Below are 24,087 nucleotides of genomic sequence, written 5' to 3'. Positions count from 1 at the left end.
TGAGACTCGTAAGTTTTACTATTAGATGTCGGGGAGTTGACCTATTTTTATTGACTTTGAGGGGGGTTCTCTGTGCCTCCTGGATTTTGATGCGTGTTTCCTTCCCGAAATTAAGGAAGTTCTCTGCTATAATTTGCTCCAATACACCTTCTGCCCCTCTCTCTCTTTCTTCTTCTTCTGGGATCCCGATTATCCTAATATTGTTTCATCTTATGGTATCACTTCTCTCTCGAATTCTGCCCTCGTGATCCAGTAGTGGTTTATCTCTCTTTTTCTCAGCTTCTTGATTTTCCATCATTTGGTCTTCTATATCACTAATTTTCTCTTCTGCCTCATTTATCCTAGCAGTTAGAGCCTCCATTTTGGATTACACCTCATTAATAGCCTTTTTGATGTCGACTTGGTTAGATTTTAGTTCTTTTATTTCTCCAGAAAGGGTTTCTCTAATATCTTCCATACTTTTTTCAAGCCCAGCTAGTATCTTTAAAATCGTCATTCTGAACTCTAGTTCCAACATCTTACTAATGTCCGTACTGATTAGGTCCCTGGCAGTTGGTACTGCCTCTTGTACTTTTTTTTGAGGTGATTTTTTCCGCCTTGTCATTTTGTCCAGAAGATAATAGATGAATGAGAGAACAAAATGCTAACAGGGTAACAATGACCCCAGAAAAATATACACTAAACAAATTAGAAGAGACCTGAAACTGGGGAAAAGAAAGGGAAAGAAAGAAAAAGGAAAAAAGAAAAAGATTAAAAAAAAAAAGAATATGATCAAATATGATCAGGCTGGTGCATAGATCAGTGCCACATACTAGATTTTGGGCATATTTTGGTCTGTTAGAAGAAAGTGCCTCCCAAAATTTTAAAGAAAGAAAAACTTATATATGTACAAAAATAAGGGTAAGTACGATGAAGGGATGGAATATGACTGTAAAGATGAAAATTATAAAAGATTTTATAACAGGAATTGATAAGTTGTTGGTTGAAAAAAGGAAGAGGATTTAAAAAAAAAAAGGGAGAGACTGTGATCAGGCAGGAAATTGGAACGAAGCCATACACTAGAGATTTAGGGTGTATTTTGGTCTGTTAGAAGAAACTGTATCCCAAAATTTTAAAAAGAGAACAACTTATAAATATATATTCCAAAAATAAGGTTAACTACTATGAAGGGATAGAATATGACTCTAAAAATGAAAAATAAAAAATATTTTTTAAAAAAGGAATTGATAAGATGTTGGTTGAAAAAGAGAAAAAGAAGAAAAAAGAAAAAGAAAAAAAAATTTTAAAAATTTACTTTGAAAGACTAAAGAATCATGGGAAAACAGCCATGAATTCTATGTGCTGTATTCCCCTAGTGCTGGAGTTCTGCCATTCTCATTGATCGGTAAACTTGGTCTTGTCTGGCTGTTCTTGCTGATCTTCTGGGGGAGGGGCCTGTTGCCGTGGTTCTCAGATGTCTTTGCCAGAGGCAGAATTGCCACACCCTTGCCAGGTACGGGCTAAGTCATCTGCTTGGGTTTGCTCTCGGGAGCTTTTGTTCCCTGCAAGCTTTCCGTACAGCTTTGGAGGATGAGAGTGAAATGGCGACCTCCCAATCTCCACCCCGGAGGAGCCGAGAACTCGGGCCCCACTCTTCAGTGCGCTCCCAGAGAAAAGCAGTCAATCACTCCCGTCTCCCAGGTCTCTGGCCGCACTCTGTGCTCACCTGGCCTGTGACCGAGCGTTTCTATCTCTGGCAACCGACCCCGTGTGGAGTCTCCAAACCCAGCAGATCCCTGCGGTTCGCTCCCGCGCCGCTCCTCCCGGGACAGGAAGGGAGTCTCCCCGGATTTGCTATTTGTTGGGTCTCTGCTGGAGGAGCAGGGGCCCAACTGTGCCGCAGATCATGGTTTATGGCAACCTCGAGCTGAGAGCCCACTCCTCGGCTCCGTTTCTGCAGCCGGCTTCCCTGCTCTGATACCTGGGAGCTCTGCTGCACTCAGGCACCCCCCGTCTTTCTGTGACCCCCAGGGTCCTGAGACCACACTGTCCCGTGAGGGTTCCACCCCCCACTTAGCCACTGGAGCGACGTTCCTCAGCGGAGTCGACTTCTAAAAGTTCCCATTTTGTGCTTTGCTGCTCTATCACTTGCCAGTAGCCGGCTGACGGAGGCTCCCTCTCCCCATGGTCTATCTTCCCGTATATCGCCTCGGATTCACTTCTCCGCATGTCCTACCTTCCAGAAAGTGGTCGCATTTCTGTTCAGAGAGTTGTTGCTATTTTTTTCTTCGATCTCCTGTTGAGTTTGTAGGTGTTCAAAATGGTTTGATCCCTATCTAGCTGAATTCCTGGGACCAGACGAAATTTAGGTCTCCTACTCCTCCGCCATCTTGCTCCTCCCCCTCCAGTTTTTTTTTTTTTAAGATTTTATTTGAGAGACACAGAGAGCTCACAGCGGGAGGAGTGGCATAGACAGGGAGAAGCAGGCTCCCTGCTGAACAGGGAGCCCAATGCGGGGCTTAATCCTAGGCCCCTGGGATCATGACCTGAGCCAAAGGCAGACACTTAACCAACTGAGCCACCCCAGGTGCCCTAGCCTTTGGTTGTTCAGTAGCACGTTGCTTAATCTCCATGTTTGCGAATCTTCCAGTTTTCTTTTTCTAACTTATTTCTAGGTTTTGTTTTGTTTTGTTTTTTTACCATTGTGGCAGAAAAGATACCTGGCATGATTTCAACCTGCTTAAATTTATTGAGACTTGTTTTGTGGCCTGTTGTGTGATCTATCTTGGTGAACGTCCATCCCACAAACACTTGAGAAGTTATGTGTAGTCTGCTGCTTTTGGATGAAATGTTCTACTACATCTATTAAATCCATCTGGGCTTACATGTTAACACCAATGTTTCCTTATTGTTTTGGGGGACTTTTTTGTTTTTGTCTGGATGATCTGTCCCATTGATTTAAGTGCAGTGTTAAAGTCCCCCACTATTCCTGTCTTTTTATCAATTTTAGGTCTGTTAATAATGTATGTAGGTGCCCTTATGTTGAGTTCATATTTACAAATGTTATAATCTCCTGCTCTATTGGCCCCTTTATCATCATCATTATATACTGACTCTTTGTCTCATTACAGTCAATTATGACCACAGCTTCTGGTTTCCATTTGCATGGAATCTTTTCCATCCTTTCATTTTAGTCTGTGCATGTTTGTGCAACTGAAGTGGGACTCTTGTAAGGAGCATATGGATAGGTCATTTTTTCTTAACTCCATTTGGCCATTCTGTATCTTCTGTTTGGAGAATTAGTACATTTACATTTAAAAGAATGACAACTGATTTCTGGCTGTTTTGTAATTCCTTTGTTCCTTTCTTCTCCTCTTGTCCTCTTCCTTTGTGATCTGAGGGCTTTCTATAGTGTATTCTTACATCTCTCTATCTTTTGTGTATCTACTATTGGTTTTTGTATTGTGCTTATCATGAGGCTTACATAAAACAACTTATATTTATAACAACCTATTTGTCGATAGCAACTTAAGTTTGAATGCATTCTAAAATTCTACATTTTTACTCCTCCATCCCACATTTTTATGTCTTTGATGTTCACAATTTACATCTTTTTTTTTTTAAAGATTTTATTTATTTATTTGACAGAAAGAGAGACAGCGAGAGCAGGAGCACAAGCAGGGGGAGTGGGAGAGGGAGAAGCAGGCTTCCCACTGAGCAGGAAGCCCGATGTGGGACTCAATCCCAGGACTCTGGGATCATGACCTGAGCCGAAGGCAGACGCTTAACAACTGAGCCACCCAGGCACCCACAATTTACATCTTTTTATCCTCTGTATCCATTAACAAAATTTTGTGTTTGTAGTTCTTTTTACTACTTTTATCTTTTAACCTTCAAACTAGCATATAAGTGATTAACCTACCCCCTCATTACAACATTATTCTCCCAGACTGTGGGTGCACCTCAGTATGCTATCTCTGCTCTGTGCCCTGGGGGACAGGGAGCCTGTAAGAAATGTTTCTTCACTTGTAACAGTTCACCAGGACTCACATGTGCAAGCCCCATGGTCACCAGAGCCAGGAGGTCAAAAGGCGTCTCCTACGTGGCAGATGCAAAAATCAGGGTGCCAGACCAGTGCACACGTTCCCACCCCAGGAGATCCCAGTGACCCAGAATGAAGCAGAAGGAGAGCACCAAGATGGTGCCCACTGGCCTCTGTCCCTGGACAGTACCTAGGTAGGCTCTTAGATGTGCCCCAAACAAGAAGCCTGTCCTGCAGGCTGAAGCTCCAGGACAAGCCAATAGGCCCCTCTCCCAGAGAGACTGGGGGTGTGTTTCAGTCTGCTGGGTCTGGGCTGGGCCCTGGGTGGAGCCAGTTAAGAACTCTTTCTCCACTTACTACAGGACTATGGGACCTGAGAGTATAGGCCCTCTGGCCACCAGTCAGGACATCTAGTGGTATCCCCAGGGTGGCAGCCACAAAAATCAGATGAGAGGACATGCTCCTTTCTGGGAGATACTGGGGACCTGGAGCGAGGGAGAGGGAAAGGGTAAGGATGGCATCTGCCAGCTTCCATTTTTGGAGAACATTTCAGTAGGCACTTGGATGTATGTTAAATCAGAAGCCTGACCCTCAGAGCAAAGCTTTAACATAAGCAAATAGGCCTCTTTCACTGAACAACTGGGAATTTTTAGTCTCCCACCTGCCTGTGCACTGGGCCCTGGGGTGGCAAGCCTGCACGAGCCCTTTAAGAACTGTTTCTCAGTTCAGTGTAGCCTTGTAGGTCTCGTGGATCCAAGCCCTGGCTTTCAAAGCTAGCTGGTTTGGGGGCTCATCTCTCAGGCGCAAGTCTTAAAAGTTGAGGTGCCCAATGTGGGGGTTCCAACTCTATGCTCCTCAGGGAGCAGCTCAGGATTGTGAGTTCACTCCTGAATGTGGGTTGCTGTACCACGGGTATGGTTTACAGTGAGACTGTGTCTTGGCCTCTCCTACCCATTTTGAAGTGGCTTTTTTCTTTATTCACCCACCGTGCAGGAGTTGACCAGCTAGTTTTGGGGTGTTTTCCAGAGAAAACTGTCACATATGTGGCTGTAGATTTGGTGTGTCTGTGGGAAGAGGTGAATTCAGGATCCTTTTACATCAGCAACATGAACCAGGACCTACTCCTTCATTTTTGATGACATTTTTTCCTTTGGCTTCTATGATACCCCACAGCCACCCTCTTGCTCATCACTCTCTCTAGCCTGACTCTGACCATCCCCGTGTGTGCACTGCAGCCACCCTCCTTTATCCAGGCCAGAGCTGCTACAGTTCTTTGGCCCTGTCTCTGTGTCACTTCAGACACTTTCCTGAGGCCATCTCACCCATGGCTGTGCCTTAAGTTTCCACCCACATAATTACTCCAAATGCATCACCTCAGCCCTGGCTTCTCTGAGCCCCAGACACATATAGTCAACTGCTTCCCTGACATCCCCACTGGAATGGACCGAAGGTAGTTCAAATGCAACATGACCCAAACTGAACCATGATTCGTCCCCAAATCCCTTCTTCAGGGCTTCTTATCTCAGAGAGTGGCACCACTATTCATTATACCAAACCAGAAACCTAGCTATCACCTTTGACACCACCTCTCTCTCACCAACCCATTACCCTAATTGATAATCCTACCTTCAGAATATCCAAAGCCTCGTAACTGAGCTCCAGTATCAATTCCTGTTCCCTTCCAATCTATTCTTCAGTCTGCAGCCAGTGATCTCTGCAAAGCAGAAATCTGATCGTGTTAACTCTTGGTGTAAAACCTTTCTGTGGCTTTTATCTTCATGGTATAACGCCCCAAATCCCTAACAAAGCCAACAAGCTGTTGCTCGGCCTGGCCCTTGTATTCCTATCCAGCTTGTACTTCTGCTCCCTCTTTACTGAGGAAAGTAACAGAAGGGTCAGGGTACTTCTAATTTCCACTCTGCTGGAAAGGAAGCTTTGTCAGGCCTGCAAACACTTAGCTAGAAGGCCCAGGCACTCTCTCTGTCTTAATCTGTCAGATAAAACATTCTTGCCCAATGTATGCCAAAGTTCTTAGGCTCCTTCAGAAAAGCAAACATACCATATTCAGACAGAGACTAAAGGCAACTGCAAGAAGCACCTACATGCTCTGGGTATATACTTAATAAGAAATTTTTAAAAAATGTATTGTTATTTAAAATCGTCAAGCTATGGTCTAGTCCACAGAGGGAACACTAATTTTGGCAGAACCTAAAAAACCTGAAAAGCAACAACATTTAAAGGGCAGATAAAGAAATAAAGATCCATGAAAGAGACCAAAAGAGAGCAGACAGAAAAGTAGACAGAGAGCCGACAGAGTAGTCTCCTCAGAAGTCAAGGGAAAGGGAAGGAAGGAAGTGGTCAAAAGAATAAAATGTTGTAGACTAGTCCAGTAAGAGAAAGATTATTTGATGTACAGACTAATTCTTTTTACTAGGAATTAGCCATGTGGAGGTATCTGGTGACACTGGGGGAGTGGAATGGGAGTCGGAACTCACGTGAGGAGGGAAGGAGAAGGAAGTGTGTGGGGGGGAGGGGGCCTGCTCTTTTCGTGTAAAAAGGCATCACAGGCCCAACAGTGGTGCTGGGCTGTTTGGTCGAAGACAGGGAGCCTGCAGCGTGTTTATGCATGGACAGAGAAGAGCTATCAGAATGGAAGATGACCCCACATTCCTGAAGACGTGGCAAAAAAGGAGCTGCAGAAGTGAGACAAGTACCAAAATGGGGCCAGGGAGCTGCAAGTTAGAGGTTTCCCTTTGATTCCTTCTATTTTTATTTTTTATAAAGTAGGAAGCATAATCAAGGACAGGCTTATGGTTAAACTGTGACAGTGTAAAGAGATGCAGTGAGTAATGAGAGGCAAAGCTCAATGGAGACATAAAAGGGCACCAGGCAGTGCTGAACGCCCCACTGATGCTGGAGACCACGATTCAGGAAAAGAACGAACCCATGTGAGTGAGAAAGTTTTCTGCAAAAAGGCTTACCGGTATGAGGGGGAAGGCCGGGAAAATGGACAATTATACTGAGTTGCAGTTCTGCCAACCTAGGAGCAGAGGAGGGAAGTGGGAAGAGTTAGGGACACAGCTAACAGGCTGCTGGGGGGAGAAGGGGCCATGGATGGAGATCAAAGAGCAAGCTTTGTAAAAGTGAGGATAGAGAAGAGCAGGGTAAAAAAGGAAGTGTGGTTGAACAAATCGTTTTACATACTGTTAATAGTGCAGTTGGGGGAAACAAGTGGAGGGAAGGAAGACGAACAGGGGCCCATGAAGGAGCAGTCAGGGCCCCGGCAGACAAGAGCACAGAGGAGGTCACAGCACAGCCAGAAGGCAGCAGGGCCTTCAGGGAACGCGGACCCAACTTGAGGGTCCTCACCTCACACAAACCCCAAGAAAGATGACATGCAGGCAAGAGTGAGGTCAACTCTAAGTTGCTCCAGAAATGTCAGATATTCTTGGCGGTGGCAGCGATAGCACTGTTATTTTTATGGTGAGGATTACTTAGATCACGTTCCTTTTAAGAGACAAGCTCTATATCTGAAGATCTCACCAACAGCTACGACTAACGAAATCAATAAAGTACCGAACTTCGTACTCTGAAAATAGACTAGTACTGCAATGTAGTTCACTCGTTATTCTTAAGTTAATGCTATGAAAACTTCTTTCCATCTCCATAAAAGAAAACATAAACTGGCATGCCTGGAGAGTAGTAATCTTGACAGATTTCTCCTGTTTCCTCTGACTTCAAGGGTACAGAAAGCATTCTGAATGTTTTATATTTCGAGGTTTCTTTTTCTGCTACTTTAGCTGGTTGATCCTCTGACAGTGTGACATCTTCATATTCTTGCTCTTCATATTTTTGAAGTCTAATATGACAAAGAAAGTAAGACACTATGGTTAACAAACTCTAGGACTCAAAGTTTAAATCCTTATACTGTACTTTACAATATGATATCTATCCTTTCAAGCAATTTTTGATACACTTTAAAAAGCAGATCTGAGGGCACCTGTGGGGCTCAGTCAGTTAAGTGTCCGACTCTTGATCTCAGCTCAGGTCTTGATCTCAGGGTTGTGAGTTCAAGCCCTGCCCTGGGCTCCATGCTGGATGTGGAGCCTACTTAAAAATTAAAAAAAAAAAAAAAAAATTTAATAAATAAATAATAAAAAATATAAAAAGCAGGTCTGAAACATGGAGAGTCTAGTTAAATCAAAAGAGGTCTGATATTATCATGGAAATTTTAATGCTGGAAAGGACTTAAGAATCCTCATCTAACTTAAAAGATGAAATATTAACCAATTAGCAGCAGAGTGAGGTCAGAATACAGTTTTTTGAAATTCAATACTCATATATTACCCTTCTTTATAAAACCAACACCAACAACCACCCTTATCAAGACTAAAACCAAATATTTCACAATACATTAGCCAACTGCCTATTTGTAAATGTTAGAAAATCTTTTCATAAGAACAGAATCCAAAATCAGTGCCTACAGCTGACTTATGCCATAGACCATATTTTTGCAAGGTGGAGGAAATGCAGAGCTCTGTAGATCCTCACATGCTGCTCAGTGGGCAAAACTACCCATTGGTATATTAAACAAAAATATTTAGTCACATGAATAAGAAGGCAAACTTTCTCTTCAAAGACAGAACACGACTTCTTCATACTTGTTCATGGATACCTTTATTAGGTATTCTTAAACCCTTCTCCCTTGAGCATTCTGAGTCCCCTTTGGTTTATAAACACCTTGAACAGTTTCCTCTTTGTTGAAATGTCTAATCCATATCCTTTTTTCTTTTTTTTATAGTGAATTGTATACCATTTTCTTAACAATGTTCAGAAGTTCTTTACACATTTTATAAGGTAATCTTTTGTCATTTTACATGTGCTAAAAACCTCTTCTGGTTTGGACTCAACTTCTCACTTTCTTGATGAAGTCTTCATAAATCTAAGTTCTTCACTTTAATATAACCTAATTTATCTATCTTTGCATCTACAATTTGTGTTTATTCTTTTCTTTTTTAAAGATTTTATTTATTTATTTATTTGACAGAGAGAGACACAGCAAGAGAAGGAACACAAGCTGGGGGAGTGGGGGAGGGAGAAGCAGGCTTCCCGCCGAGCAGGGAGCCCGATGTGGGGCTCGATCCCAGGACCCTGGGACCATGACCTGAGCTGAAGGCAGACACTTAACAACTGAGCCACCCAGGCGCCCCTACAATCTGTGTTTATTCTTAAGAAATCTGTCCTTACTTCAATCTTGACAAAACTCTTATTTTTCCAAATAGTTTTAAAGTTTTGCGTTCCACAAGTCTTATAGTTCATCCTTGAGTTTGGGGTATGATGTGAAAGTCAGATCCAATTCTCCCTGCTCCCACCCCATAACGATATGCAATTGTCACCACGTATTAATGAACACCCCCATCTTTTCCTTCCCTGACCTGTAACTCCAGGTATACAATTGTATACAAGTCTGCATCACTCCAAAGTATACAAGTATCCACCTCTGGTTCTTTATTTTTATTTGTCTATCCTTGTTTTTCTATCCCACTGCTTTAATTGCTATAGTTGTCACAGCTGTAGGTTCATGCCTCCAAATTTTTTTCTTAAAGAGTGCTTACATATCCTTGGCCTTTTGCTTTTCCATATAAATTTTGTTGCATTCTCAATTAAATTTTGTTATTTTCTCCACAAAGGCCAAACACACGATTTTTCCTAGGTACTGGGTTTTTCATTACTTTTTTTTTTTTTTAAAGATTTTTATTTATTTGACAGAGAGAGATACAGCGAGAGAGGGAACACAAGCAGGGGGAGTGGAGAGGGAGAAGCAGGCCTCCCGCCGAGCAGGGAGCCCGATGCGGGGCTCAATCCCAGGACCCTGAGATCATGACCTGAGCCGAAGGCAGACGCTTAACGACTGAGCCACCCAGGCGCCCCTGGGTTTTTCATTACTATTACAGATGGTAGTTATGATTAAAATTAAGTTTTCGATCTATTGCTGGACTATAGGAACGAAATTCACTTACATACACTGATTTTAAACTAGCAGCCTTGCTAAGTTAAATTAACTTATTAATTACAAAACTGTAAATTCTTTTGTACTCTCTTACTAGACATCATATCATCTAAAAATGATTATGGTTTGTTTCTCCTTTTTCAAACCTTCCAGCTTTCATCTTTTTTTTTTTTTTTCTTGTCTTATTGACTTAGGACCTTTAATAGGATGTCACACAGAAGTGGCAATAGCAAGTATCTCTTGCCACTTTTCTCAACTTAAAAGGAACACTTTTAAGACCCGACCATTAAAAATACTTGCTTCAGGTTTTTGGTAAATGCCCTTAATCATGTAGTTTGCTAAAGGTTTTTATCATTAAGAGATAATCCATTTTATCAAAGGCTTTTCTTCCTTTACTATATTAATGGTAATTGGTATTGATGCACTTTCTAATGTTGAACTAACCTTGCATTTTTGAGATAAGCTATTCAATTTGATCTTGGTGTATCATCCCTTTTTATATGCTACTGTAACCTGTAGGTTAGTATCTTATTCAGGGTTTTCTGCTTCTAAGGTTATGAATGAAACTGACTTAGAAGATTGTATAAATGGGGGCGCTGGGTGGCACAGTGGGTTGGGCATTGGATTCTTGGTTTAGGCTCAGGTTGTGCTCTCAGGGTCATGAGACTGAGCCCCAGCTCAGGCTCCGAGTTCAGCACAGAGTCTGCTTAAGTTTCTCTCTCTCCCTCCTGTTGCCCCCGCCCAACGTGTGTGCGCAATTTAGGGACAATTTTCTCTTTTTCTGTTCTGTGGAAGCAGTTGTATAAGATTGGAATTATTCATTTCTTGAATTTGTTAGAACTCAGAAACTCAGAAACTCTGGAAATCTGCCTGAGCCTAGTATGTGTGGTCTATGGGGGAAGGGGAAGTTGGGGAGGCAATCATGATTCATAACTACAAATTCAACAATTTTAGTGGATAAAAAGGAATGAAATCTTGCCATTTGCAATGATGTGGATGGAACCAGAGAGTACTGTGCTAAGCAAAATAAGTCAGAAAAAAACAAATACCGTATGATTTCACTCATGTGGAATTTAAAAAACAAATCAAATGAGCAGAGGGGAGCAAAAGAGAGAGAGAGGCAAATCAAGAAAGAGGCTCTTAACTGTAGAGAACACAGTGAGGTACCAGAGGGGTGAGGGTGAGGGGGGGGCTGGGTGAAACGGGTGATGGGGATTAAGGAGTGTACCTGTCCCGATGAGCACTGGGTGTCCTTTGGAGGTGCTGAATCACTATATTGTACACCTGAAACTACTGTAGTAACACTATGTTAACTAACTAGAATTTAAATAAAAACTTTAAAAAGTTCACCTTGCCTATTACTTATTGAGCCTATTTTGTTCATACTTTTCTTAAAACGTTGACATTTTGTTTCAGACTAATTACCATGAAATAGTTAATTTTCTCCTCTTTTTAACTGCAGACCCTTCTGTGCTGACGGAGCTCCCATCTCCCACCCCCTTGGTAGTGGTTACAGAGCCACTGCCTGGCACTGCTCCGCTCCCCCTGTAAAGCAGGGAGGCAGTACATAGAGAGAACACATGCTAAGCGGAGCTTCCTAGAGCTGTGCAATGCACAACCCTGACCGTCCACTTGTGACTTCCTTTTTCCTGCTCCGTTCCGTCAAAGATCTGCCGATTGATCGACAGTGGCTGCTTTTCCCGATTTTCTCTTTGATTTCTATTTTGTTAATTTCTGATACTGCTCATCTCTTTCCCTCGATTTTGTTTTGGTTTAGTCTGTTCAGGTTTTTCTCCTTAACTTCTTGGAATGGATTGTTACCTCATTAATTTTCCAGCCTATCTTGTTTGCTAATGTAAGCTGTAGACTATAAATTTCTCTCTGCACAGCTGAATCGGCTACACCACACCGCCTGTAAGTGCAACAGGATTAGCCAGGCAAGTTCAACTCCTTCTTGTTTCTTGCTTTTCTAGACTCAGTTCTACATTGTTCCCTCCTGGGGCAGGGCTCTTTCAGAAAAGTGTCTGTTTTTCAGACATCATATTTCCAAATGTAGACTGGTTTTCAAGTCAACCTCTTGTAACTGATGTCTACTGTGATTAAGAAGTAGATCTATTGAGATGTTTTGAGAATTTGTTTAAACAAGTTTTACGGTCTGCAATGAAGTCTTGTAATTGTTCCCTACGACCCAGTAGAGAATATGAAAGCATCTTTTTACTTTTCATCTGTTGGTACCCTTTTGCTTTCTAAGATGTTTCCACACATGCATTAATCCAGTTTGACATTTAAAAAAAAGACCAAAGTGTAGCCCATTTGCATTTACTGTGATTACAGTAATTTTTGGAATTTATTTCTATCATCTTATTTTTGTCTCCTATGTATCCTCCTTCTTATCTTTACTCTCCTACTTTCTATCTCTACCTTTCCCTTTTTCCTTCTGGAGAACTTTCTCAGCTTTATCTTTCACCTATGCTCTCAATCTCCATTTCTGTTATCACATATTTAATTTCCAAAAGCTATTTTTTTCCTCCAGATGTCCCCTATTTTTTATTCTCTTAATGCTAGTTCTTCTGTCACCTGACAACCCAGGATAGGCTTGTGCTGGTTGTTACTGAACTTTTCTTCTCCCTGCATGGTCTATTGTCTCCAGGCTTCTATGATTTGAGTTTCCGTCAAGCTATAAACTTTCCTCAAACGATCATGGGTCATCTGCTCATATTTAAGAATCATCACTGAGGCGGCAATGAGACCACTCTTCATGCACTGATGGAATCTGTCAACTGGAAGATTTCACTGTGGTATATCTGAGGCTTGGTTGAGGTTTTCCCAAGTGGCCTTATCTTTCCTGTTGGCTGGCCAGATTCCCAGAGAATAATATGCTTCGATTCTGGCTGTGAGCTTCCTCAAAGTCCAGCACAGGAAGAATACTAAGGTTCCCTATGACTTGGGTACAGTAATGTACTCTCAGCTGTGTTTGGTGTCCTCACATTCTGGATGCCTTCTGTTGGAACGAAGGAAGAAACATTCTCCTGGCTGAGTGAGGTTAAGGAAGGGGATCTGCATTCTGTTTCTTCTATAAACTGTCAGGTTATTGCTTTCGCTGCCACTGCCACTTCGAGAGGATCCTTAGAGGTAGGAGGTCAAGTGGCAGCAGGGATGAAGAAGCTGCTTCCGGGTTTCACCTTTCCACCTTCAGTTTGCACTGCCAGCTCTGCAAAATCAGTAATTACTTATCCTTCTGTTCCCAAGCTTCCAAAACGACAGGGGCAGCTCCCATGTGTTTGTCTCCTCTTTCCTTCTCTTGTGGGTTTACTCCTTTTTGATCACTTGGTGGCATTTCAGGAAGGAAAGCAGTAAGAGCATGAGTTCAACCCATCAGGTTTAAATAAAAGTCTGTTTCTTCAAGAACTTCCTCACTCCATCATTTTCTTCCTGAGTGGATGCTGATCCACTGACAGGAATGTGAAAAAGGAAGCACATGAATCTCTCCAACCTCTTCTCCGTCTGCTTACACCTAATCACCTTCGGCCTTCCCAGGGTTTTTCAGCTGTTGGTTAACTTCTCATTTCCAGCAACTCCTGTCTCACGTTTTTGGCATATCCAAGACTGGTCTGGGAAGAACCCGGTGTTAATCTGCCCTTCTTGTCAGGAACCCCTCCCTAAGGTTTGCTAAACTCCGGCACCCTCATCCATTCCTCACATGACACTGTACATTCTTCATTGTCAGAATGGCTTACCACTAGTCATATATTGTTGAAATTTTAATTTTATTATATCTTATTTTACCTTGCTTTTGTGTTGCTTTTCTCCTTGTCCATGTCTGGATTTACTGTTGTCAAATCAATGGGTATATTTTCAATATTTTTTTCTAAACAGAACTATGAAGTAACAGCCTGTAAAAAAAATATGTTCACGTTACCTTTTAAACATAAAAGATGCTTTCACAGCTATGACTATTGGTTTCAAAACTGCATATATGGTTCTGAACTTCCCACTAGGCTTAATTGAATATCTCCATTACCTTCAAATGTTTCTTCCATATAGTGTGCTTACCAGACCCTTCACTATGCTAGTTATCCTTCTCAGGGCAGCCTCCATACTGTCTACCTTCCTCTCTAACGCAAGGTTTTCTTTCTTACATTGATGCGTTTATGTACATAAAATTCTAATTTACCTTAAATTCCATCCTGAAGATAATGCTGAGTTTTAAGATCCTCTCCTCAGGGAAAATCATCAGAAAGAACATAGGGAAGTCAACAGAACTGGTGGCCTAAGCTGTTAAATTTGTTTCACCATTCACTAAGTTCTAAAAGGCCATATCCACATACTACTAGCACTCTTTTGACAGAACAGAACAAAAGGGAGTGGGTTTTGAAATATGAAAAAGAAGCATTCTCTTTCTGATTACTGAGGGAAATCTAACAAGGTCCAGAAAGCCTCCAAATAAAGAAAATGTGCTGCACAGGCATGGAAGGGGTAGAAAAAGCTTTAATTGTCAAGTGAATAAGCATCAGACAAATCAAGTATGACAGACTGAAATAGGCCAGAGGCAAGAGGAGTTCTTCCTGGAATAGGAATGATAGAAATTTCCACATCAAAAATGAAGCCAACAACACTATCAGTGCAGGACTGGTCTATCAGGTGATGAGACTCAGGGTGTAGAAAGGGTCCCGATCAGATCCAAAGACTGCCAAGAATGGCCACAGAAGGATCACTTACTGCAGCCAGGAACTGAAGGCTACAACTCTGGGGCCTACGCTTGAGACAAGGTTCAGATCCAAGAGACATTCCCACTACATTCAAAAGCATCCCTGAATCAAACACATTCTGGATTTACAACAGAGTAGAGGTCAGAAGAATTCTTCTGAAAAAAGGCCAAAGAGTAAATACTTTAGGTTTGTGGACCAGAGGGCAAAAATCAAAGATATTACACATTATTCATACAGCGAGAGAAAACAAATTTCCACAAATGTTTTATTGATGAAATTCAATATGACAATAGTTGAATACAATTTTTAAAAATACTCCTATATATTAATGAAGAACACAGAATTCTTTTGAGAAGGGTAACATGTTACATACTGGGATTCAATGTGTTATTTATCATCAAATTGCTTGCCATTATTCCTTTATAAAAACCATTCTTAGCTTGCAGACCTACAAAAACAGGTGGCAGACCAGATTTGACCAATGGGCCATCATATGCCAGCCCCTACAAGAGAGTATATGTTAACTGCAACATCTACTTTAACTTTGGAGTAGCTTGTATTTCCATGCTATCATCATCACTACCAAACATCCAAAAAAAAAAAAAAAAGAGAGAAAAGTTGTTTGATCTCACTATTAATCAAACGGTATAAAAAATCAAATGAGTTATTCTTTTTTCCTATCAGACAAGTGAAAAAATCAAGTTAACCTCACACTTCTTCACAGCAACATACAAATGCCAGAACATTTCCTCAGGAGAAAAGAGTGGCTTAGGAAGTTTACACAGAGCCAAGTTTTCATGTAAGTATGAAGCTAACAAATATTTTCACACATGCAAAATTCAGTAAAGAGATCATCCATGAACCCTTCTTGTAAAATGTACGTGATAATAAATTCTACCCTCACGTGATGAAGGCAAAATATGGTAATAAAGAAAATAACAGGAAGAGCATTAAATTCATTTAAGCACAGAAGTAGGTCAAAACAACTATAGAGCTTCTGATACAAAGCAGTACTTTGGTAGTATAGAAATAACAGTGTAAGTACTAATCAAGAGAGAAGAGGAGGTAAGTGGAATATACAGAACATAAGCGCTCTTCATCTTTCAGATACACAGAGATCAAAAGATACTACTTAAATGTGATAAATAAAATAACAGAAATTTAACTATATTATTTAAAAGTATAAAGGTACCCATAAAAAGAACTACAATTATAACATATGGAATAAACATTAGGGGGTATGAGGTATCAGATAAAAAGTAAATGCATTAATTATGTTCTAGTTTCTTCATTTCACAATGTAGAGCCAACAAATGCTACCTAAAGTGCATAGATCACAAAACAAAGGTTGAAATATATATGATGTTATAAGTCTAGAAGAACTAAAATGATGCATGAACCTTCCCAAATATCAGAAGCAAAACATAACTATGTATTTACACAAAACAGGGATTTAAAACATCAAAAAAATAAAGGACAGCTGTGTTCGACTTTAGTAGGTTGCCTAGATAAAATTCATTCCCTCCTTCCCTTTCCCAAACAGTATTCTGATTTTTATTCAGGTAGATCTGAACAAATTGTCAAAAAAGGGATAGAGATGAAAAAAATGAAAGGACAAGTTAAATAGTAGACAGGAGAGAATGATAAATCTGACATTAATACACATCAGAAGTCTGGAAGAAGAGAGAAAATGGGGAAAATAATGACTGAGTTTTCTGAACACCAACCTACAGTTCCACAAAGTCCCGCCAATTCCAGGCAGGATGAACATACAAGTGTACACATGCACGTGTACACACACACACCCCTCCAACACAGTGGAACTGTAGAATGCCAAAGGCAAAGAGGAGATCATAACAGTAGCCAGAGACAGGTTAAAGTGAAACACAGACTAAGTTTGGGCTTCTTGATAACGTGCGCATGCACACACACATGCACACACGCAAACTAAAACAGTGATATAACCTCTCCAATGTGCTATGGAAAAATAACTGTCAATTTAGAAGTCTATACGTGGCAAAAATGTTTTTCAAAGATGAAGGCAAAATAAAGACATTTCAGGCAAATAAAATCAACTGACATACATAAAATGTACCGTAAAGGACTTCAAAAAGAAGGACTATGATCCTGAGATGACAGGTCTAAGATGTAAGAAATTATCTGCAGAAGTAATGAATATGTGTAAAGCTAAATAAACACTAACTGCATAAAAGAGTAATTACTTTTTGTGGGATTAAAAGTGAGAAGGCACTATAGTACACGACAAACAACAGCATAGAGGTCAGGAGGAAGATTTTTGATTTTTCTGGAGGAAGATGGAAAATAATTAAATTTACACTTTGGTAAGTTTAGCATACATCTTAAAACTTCTATGGTAACCACAAAATAAGGTAGCAGAAATAAACCAAAACATATTAATAATTAGTCAATACAAATGCACCAAATTTTCTAAAAAGACAAAGACAGAAAAACGGGGGGAGGGGAAATCCAGTTATATCTTATTTAAAAGACAAATCTGTAAAACCAAAGGATACAAAAAGAATGCAAGAAAAGGACAGTAAAAAGATAGATCAGGCAACTATTAGGCAAAATAAAGATATTATAGCTATATTTCTATCACAAAAGTAGATATCAAGGTAGAAAGAGTCACTAGACATAAAGAAGTTCACTACATAATGATTAAGGTTCATTTCACCAGGAAAATAAGACAGTTCTGAACTTCCACCTAACAACATAACTTCAAAATATGTAGTACAAATATGTAACACAAAATACATAATTCAAAAACTGGCAGAACCATAAGGAGAAACAAATAAATATAGTAGATAATAGACCATCGTAACAAATTCATTTCAGTTAATCAGGCCAACCCCCTCTGTCACCAAAACGAAACACAAACAAAACCAGTATACAGACTTTAATAATCTAATTTTAAAGCCTGACTTAACAAATACACTATGTACAACTCGAGAAGTGGAGAATGCATGTATTTTATTGTGCACATGGCACAGTTTCAAAATTAACCACCTACTGGGTCATAACGTAAGTCCCAACAAATTTCAAACACTTTATCATCATATAATCCAAATTCAATGACCACGTTGTGATCAGATTAGAAATAAGGCGATAAAGAGTGAAATCCCATAAATCTGGAAATGAAGAAACACCTGTCGAAATAACTCATGGTTCAAAGAATGATAATGAAAATTGCAAAATATTAAGAGCTAAATGCTAAGATATTAAATTTTAAAACTTGTGAGATGCATCTCAAGAGGTACTTACAGGTAAATAAAAGCCTTAAACACTTACACCAGAAGAAAGGAAAGACTATCGAAAGAAGTTAGAAAAAGCAAAACTTTATAAATCCTAAGAAAGTAAAAAGAAAAAAACAAAGATGAGAGCAGGCCTCTGGACATCAACAAGGTAATGGGAGTAGGAGATATCACTCGTCCCCCCCCACCCCCCATAAAAAAGGACAAAGAGACAGCTACCCATGAACAAAAATAAGCCTGGGAGAGCTCGAGTCCAATTAAGAACTACAGCAATGCAGTGGGAGAAAAAGAGAATAACTCTACAGAAAGGATCCCTGGGGAGACTGGCTGAGCTCAGAGGCTGGCCAAGAACAAAGAAGGTGGGCTGTCTGTATCAGTCACACGGGAGCTGCCATCCAGTCCCCAGTGGCATGTTCTGCAGAGGACCCTGGTAGCCTTTGCCACTGAGGATCTCAGCAGCTCCTACAACAGCGCAGACTCCACACAACGCTCCTGGTGGAGGATCCTCTAGTGTCTGTTGTGTGGACCCCACCATGCTGCTCCACAGAGAACACCAGAAGCATCAGCTACCAAGATCACCAACAGGCACCACTGCCATGAAACACCAGAGAGGGAGACTCTGCTGCCCCAGGACCAGCACAGCCACACCCCAAGCCCTACACATGCCTTGGTTCCACACGTGTGCACACTTGAGACTCCGTCTTCTGGGCTGCTCTGTACAGGCCCATGCTCCAAACCCTAGCCCCATGGCTGCTCTGCAGGCATCTCCGTGGCAGGCCCTGGAGCCACCGCTGCTGGGGGGTAACCAGCCACGAAGACTCAGAGCTTCTGGTACCCCAGAAGTGCCCAGACACCAGACACCAGTATCACCACCACTACGAGGGCCCTCAGCCCTGTGCCAAGAGGGATCTCCTGAACCATAACACCCTGCACAAGGGGAAAAAGGACCAGGAATTCTCTAGCACACTTCACTAGCAAAGACCTTAATAGTCCCCACTGCCACTGTGAACACTTGCAGCCGTGCCCACTGAGAACCCCTAAAATCTACACCAACACTGATCTCACTGAAAAAGCTACAGGGAAACTATGTTGTAGGGTCCTCCCTAGAGCCAGAACTGCCACACCCCACCAAGCGGGTGCCTTTGCACCCACCCACAGGTGGTCTGGAACCACCAAAACCAGTCCCTAATTCTGGAAGAGATGACCGCTCAATGAAATTATTGGACATCAATATAAAGCTACCACAATTAAGGAAACATGACACCACCAAAGGGATACAGTAATTTTCCACTCACAGGCCTCAAAAAATGGGAGACGTATGAATTGCTGGACAAAGAATTCAAAATAATTGTTTTAAGGAAGCTCAGTGAGCTACAAGAGAACACAGACAAACAAAATCAGAAAAATACAAGAACAAACTAAAAGGTCAACAAGAGAAAGAAATCATAAAAAGGAACCAAACCAATTCTGTAGCTGAAGAATACAATTAATGAAAAGAAAACGCAGTAGCATCAACAGAAAACTTGATCAGGCTGAAGGAAAAAAAAATCTGTGAACTCAAAGACAGATCATTTGAAATTATCCAATCAGAGAAAAAGGAAGAAGAATGGAAAAGATTAAAGAAAGCCTATGCAAATTGTGAGATACTATCAAGTAAAACGATATTAGGATATGAGAGTTCCAGAAAGAGAAGAGAGAGAGGAGCAAAAAGCTTTTTTAAATAATGGCTGAAAATTTCCCATATATGGGGAGGGCGAAAGGTGGGACATCCAGGTGCATGAAGCTAATAAGTCCCCATACAGATTCAACACAAAGAGGACTTCACTAAGATACACTGTATTAAAACTGTCAAAAATCGAAGACAGAGAATTTTGAAAGCAGCAGAAGAAAAGAAACTCAACTTGTAAAAGGGAACTCCCATAAGGCAATCAGGGGTTTCTCAACACAAACCTTGCAGACCAGGAGAGAGTGGGATGATATATTCAAAGTACTGAAAGAAAAAAAAAAACTGCCAATGAAGAATTATTTTACCCAGAAAAGTTGTCCTTTAGAAATCAAGGAGAGATAAAGACTTTCTCAAACAAAAGCTGAAGGAGTTCATCTCCATTAGACCTGCCTTACAAGAAATGCTAAAGGGAACTCTTCAGGCTGAAATGCAAGGTTGCTAATTAGTAATACGAAAACATATGGAAGAATAAAACTTACCAGTAAAAGAATATAGACAAATTCAGAATAATACCATAATAGCATTATACAAATTACTTAACTCTAGTATAATGATTAAAAGATACAAGTATTAAAAATAACTAGAGCTAAAATAATTTATTAATGTATACATAATATAAAAAGATGCAAACTGTGACATCAAAACCATAAAATGTGTGGTGGGGGGGAGAAGAAAAAGGTATTTTGTATACAATCAAAGTTAAGTTGTTTCCAGCTTAAAACAGACTAGCATTACTAGAAGTGGTTTTACATAAGCCTTTTGGTAACCTATAGTAGACGCATAAAAGGTAAAAGAAAAGAATCAAAGCATACCACTCTGGGAAATCATCAAACCACAAAGGAAAATGGCAAAGGAGGTAGCAAGTAACAAAGGAACTATAAAATAGCCAGAAGGGGCACCTGGGTGGCTCAGTCAGTTAAGCGTCTGCCTTCAGCTCAGGTCATGATACCAGGGTTCTGGGATCGAGCCCCACATCAGGCTCCCTGCTCAACGGGGAGCCTGCTTCTCCCTCTGCCTCTGTCCCTGCTCATGCTCTCTCCCTCTCTCTCTCTGTCAAATAAATAAATAAAATCTTTTAAAAAAATAGACACATAAGCCAATGGAACAGAACAGAGAGTCCAGAAATAAACCTACACATATACAATCGACTAATTTTTGACAAGGGCACCAAGAACATACAATGAGGAAAGGATAGTTTCTTTCATAAACGGTGTTAAGAAAATTGGATATTCCAATACAAAAGAATGAAACTAGACCCCTTATACCATACACAAAAATTAACTCAAAATGCATTAAAGACTTATATTTAAAACCTGAAATTGCGAAACTCCTGGAAGAAAACATAAAGCTCCTTGGCATTGGTCTTGGCAATGATTTTTTAGATATGACACCAAAAACACATGTAATAAAAGCAAAAGTAAACAAGTGGGACATCAAACTAAAAACCTGAACAGCAAAGGAAATAATCAACAAAATGAAAGGCAAACTACAGAGTGGGATCAAACTACATGTAAAAAGGAGTTAATACCCAAAATATGTAAGAAACTCAGACAACTCAATAGCAACAACATCCACAAATTATTGGATAAAAAATGGGCAAGGGACCTAAACAGACATTTTTCCAAAGAAGACATCCAGACGGACAATAGACATGAAAAGATCCTCAATATCACTCATCATCAGGGAAATGCCAATCAAAACCACAAATACCACCTCCCACCTGTCAGAATGGTATCAAAAAAGCAAGAAATAACAAATATTGGTGAGGATGTGGAGAAAAGGGAAGGCTTGTGCACTATTAGTGATGTAAATTGATGCAGCCACTGTGGAAGTTCCTCAAAAAATTAAAAATAGATGGGACGCCTGGGTGGATCAGTCAAACATCTGCCTTGGGCGCAGGTCATGATCCCAGGGTCTTGGGATCAAGCCCCGCATCAGCGGGGAGCCTGCTTCTCCCTCTCCCTCTGCTGCTCCCCCTGCTTGTGCTCTCTCTCAAATAAATAAATAAAATCTGGAAAAAAAAAAAATAGAACTACCACGTGACCCAGCAATCCCACTTCTGGACACATATCCAAAGGAAATGAAATCAGTACCTCAAAGAGACATCTGCAATCCCATGATCACTGCATTATTCACAACGGCCTAGATATGAGACAATTTAAGTATCTGTCAGCAGATGGATGAAGAAAATGTGGTATATATAAATATACAATGAAATATCATTCAAACTTTCAGCTATAAATGAATAAGGTCTCCAGATCTAATGTATAACATAGTGACTACAGTTAATAACACTGTACTGTAAACTGAAATTTGTTGAGAGTAGTAATTAAATATTCTCACCAAAAAAAAAAAAATTTTTTTTCTTCTGACACATGCTACACCATGGATAAACCTTGAAGACATCACACTAAGTAAAATAGGCCAAACACAAAGAACCAATATTGTATGCTTCTATTTATATGAGATGCCTACAACAGCCATATTCACAGAGACAAAAAGTAGAATAGAGATGACCAGGACCTGGAGAAAGGGGTAATGGGGATTTACTGTTTAATGGGTATGGGATTTCAGTTTGGGATGATGATAAATTCTGGAGATGGATGCTGGTGATGGTTACAGAACAGTATGAATGCTGCTGAACTGTACACTTAAAAATGATTAAAATGATGAATTTTATGTTGTGCATATTTTACTACAATAAAAAAATAAAGGAACAGAAAACACTATAGCACGCCAATGCAAACCAAAAGAAAACTGGTTAACAATATTATGCCAGACAAAATAGAGTTTAAGGGAAAAGCATTAATAAGGAGAAATTGAAATCTCAACAATAATACTAGAAGGGACAATCAAGAAGCTACAACTTATAACTTTTATATAACACTGCCTCAAAATTCATAAAGCAAAACCAGATAGAATATTTGACATTTCACAAAAACGGTCATGGTGAGATATTTTAACACACCTATCTCAATGATTTACAGATCAAGTGAACAAAAAAGTAACAAGTAAATAGATCTGACCCTCACGAATAGGCTTGACCTATTAAAGAACTCTGTACATAACAAGGAATTTACTTTTCAAATCCCATAAGACATTTATGAAAATTGACCACATCCTAAGTAACAAAAGACTTCACAAATATCAGAGAATAAATATTATGCAGACCCCAGTTTCCAGTAGAGCACAAATAAATAAGTCAACAAAAATACTTTCAAAAATGTACCATATTTGGAAACTTGAAATAGCACTCCTAAATCAACCATGGATTAAAAAGAAAATAAAACTGGAAATTACTCTCTAGAACCATTCAACAATTAAAATATCACATATTCAGGGGCACCTGGATGGCTCAGTCTGTTAAGCTTCTGCCTTTGGCTCAGGTCATGATCCCAGGGGCTCCCTGCTTAGCAAGGAGCCTGCTTCTCCCCCTCCTTCCCTCTCTTGCTATCTCTGTGGCTATCTCTGCCTGTCTCTAAAAAATAAATAATCTTAAAAGAAAATCACATATTCAAACTTGGTGGATGGCAGCTTTAGTAGTTCTTAGAGCTTAGAAATTAAAATTTAAGAGTACTGAATGCATTTACTATTTTAAAGATTAATTTGTTCAATAAAGAGGCCAGAATATGAACAAGCTAAAAGTAGAAGAACTTAACAGAAACAGAATAATCAAGATTAATAAAACTAAAAGCTGATGAGGGGGAAAAAAACAGTACTCAAAAGGCTCCCTTTTACCCCAAAGAAGTAAAAGACACCAGACCAAAGGAGCTTTACAGGTGAGCTTTATCAAATATACAAGGAACAGAAAATCCTTACACTATGCAAACACTTTCAGAAATAAAGGAAAACTATTGAACCCACTTCTTGAAAAGTAAAAGCAATGCTTCCCAAAACAGACGAGACAGACAAGAACAAGCACATGCACCAAAAAATTTATAGACAGTAACACTCCTGAACATAAATGCAAATATCCTAAACAAAATATTAGCAAATCAAATCCCAAGTGTCAATGTATATACATGTGATATATGTAGATTTATAGCTATCTTAGTGGAGTCTATCTCACGAACGCAAGCACAATATCTACGGATGTTATTAATGTAATCCAACATGTCAACTTATTACAAGGGTTATCTAAATCTCTCCATTAAACGACATATATGCTCATTTATTTCTGTGTGTGTACATGTAGATGCGTATGCATATACTACGCAACCAGGAGGTGCACCGCTGTTCAGAGTTCATTACTCAGTTATGACTGAAAAACAAAACTCCAAACTCAGGAACCTAGGAACAGAACAGAGATCACTTGGCCTGACAAAGGGCAAATAAACCAGCGCCGTGAG

General features: G+C 40.1%; 1 protein-coding gene across 1 annotated transcript in view; it reads right to left on the bottom strand.

Moving 5' to 3' along the window:
• Positions 1–24,087, bottom strand: part of DNAH14 (dynein axonemal heavy chain 14) — a 305,056-nt gene that overhangs the window by 270,702 nt on the left and 10,267 nt on the right. The window contains exons 5-8 of the mRNA XM_081823173.1: positions 14,751–14,858; positions 13,818–13,909; positions 7,706–7,880; positions 7,003–7,061 (exon numbers count right to left, since the gene is read on the bottom strand). Coding sequence (XP_081679299.1) covers positions 7,003–7,061; positions 7,706–7,880; positions 13,818–13,909; positions 14,751–14,858 — 434 coding nt within the window. The remainder of the gene's footprint in view (positions 1–7,002; positions 7,062–7,705; positions 7,881–13,817; positions 13,910–14,750; positions 14,859–24,087) is intronic.

Source organism: Leptonychotes weddellii, chromosome 6, assembly GCF_054177405.1.
Source record: "Leptonychotes weddellii isolate Sample4059 chromosome 6, ASM5417740v2, whole genome shotgun sequence".
Taxonomy (NCBI): Eukaryota; Metazoa; Chordata; class Mammalia; order Carnivora; family Phocidae; genus Leptonychotes; species Leptonychotes weddellii.
Note: the sequence above shows the minus strand (reverse complement) of the source record. Positions and strands in the feature narration are given on the sequence as shown.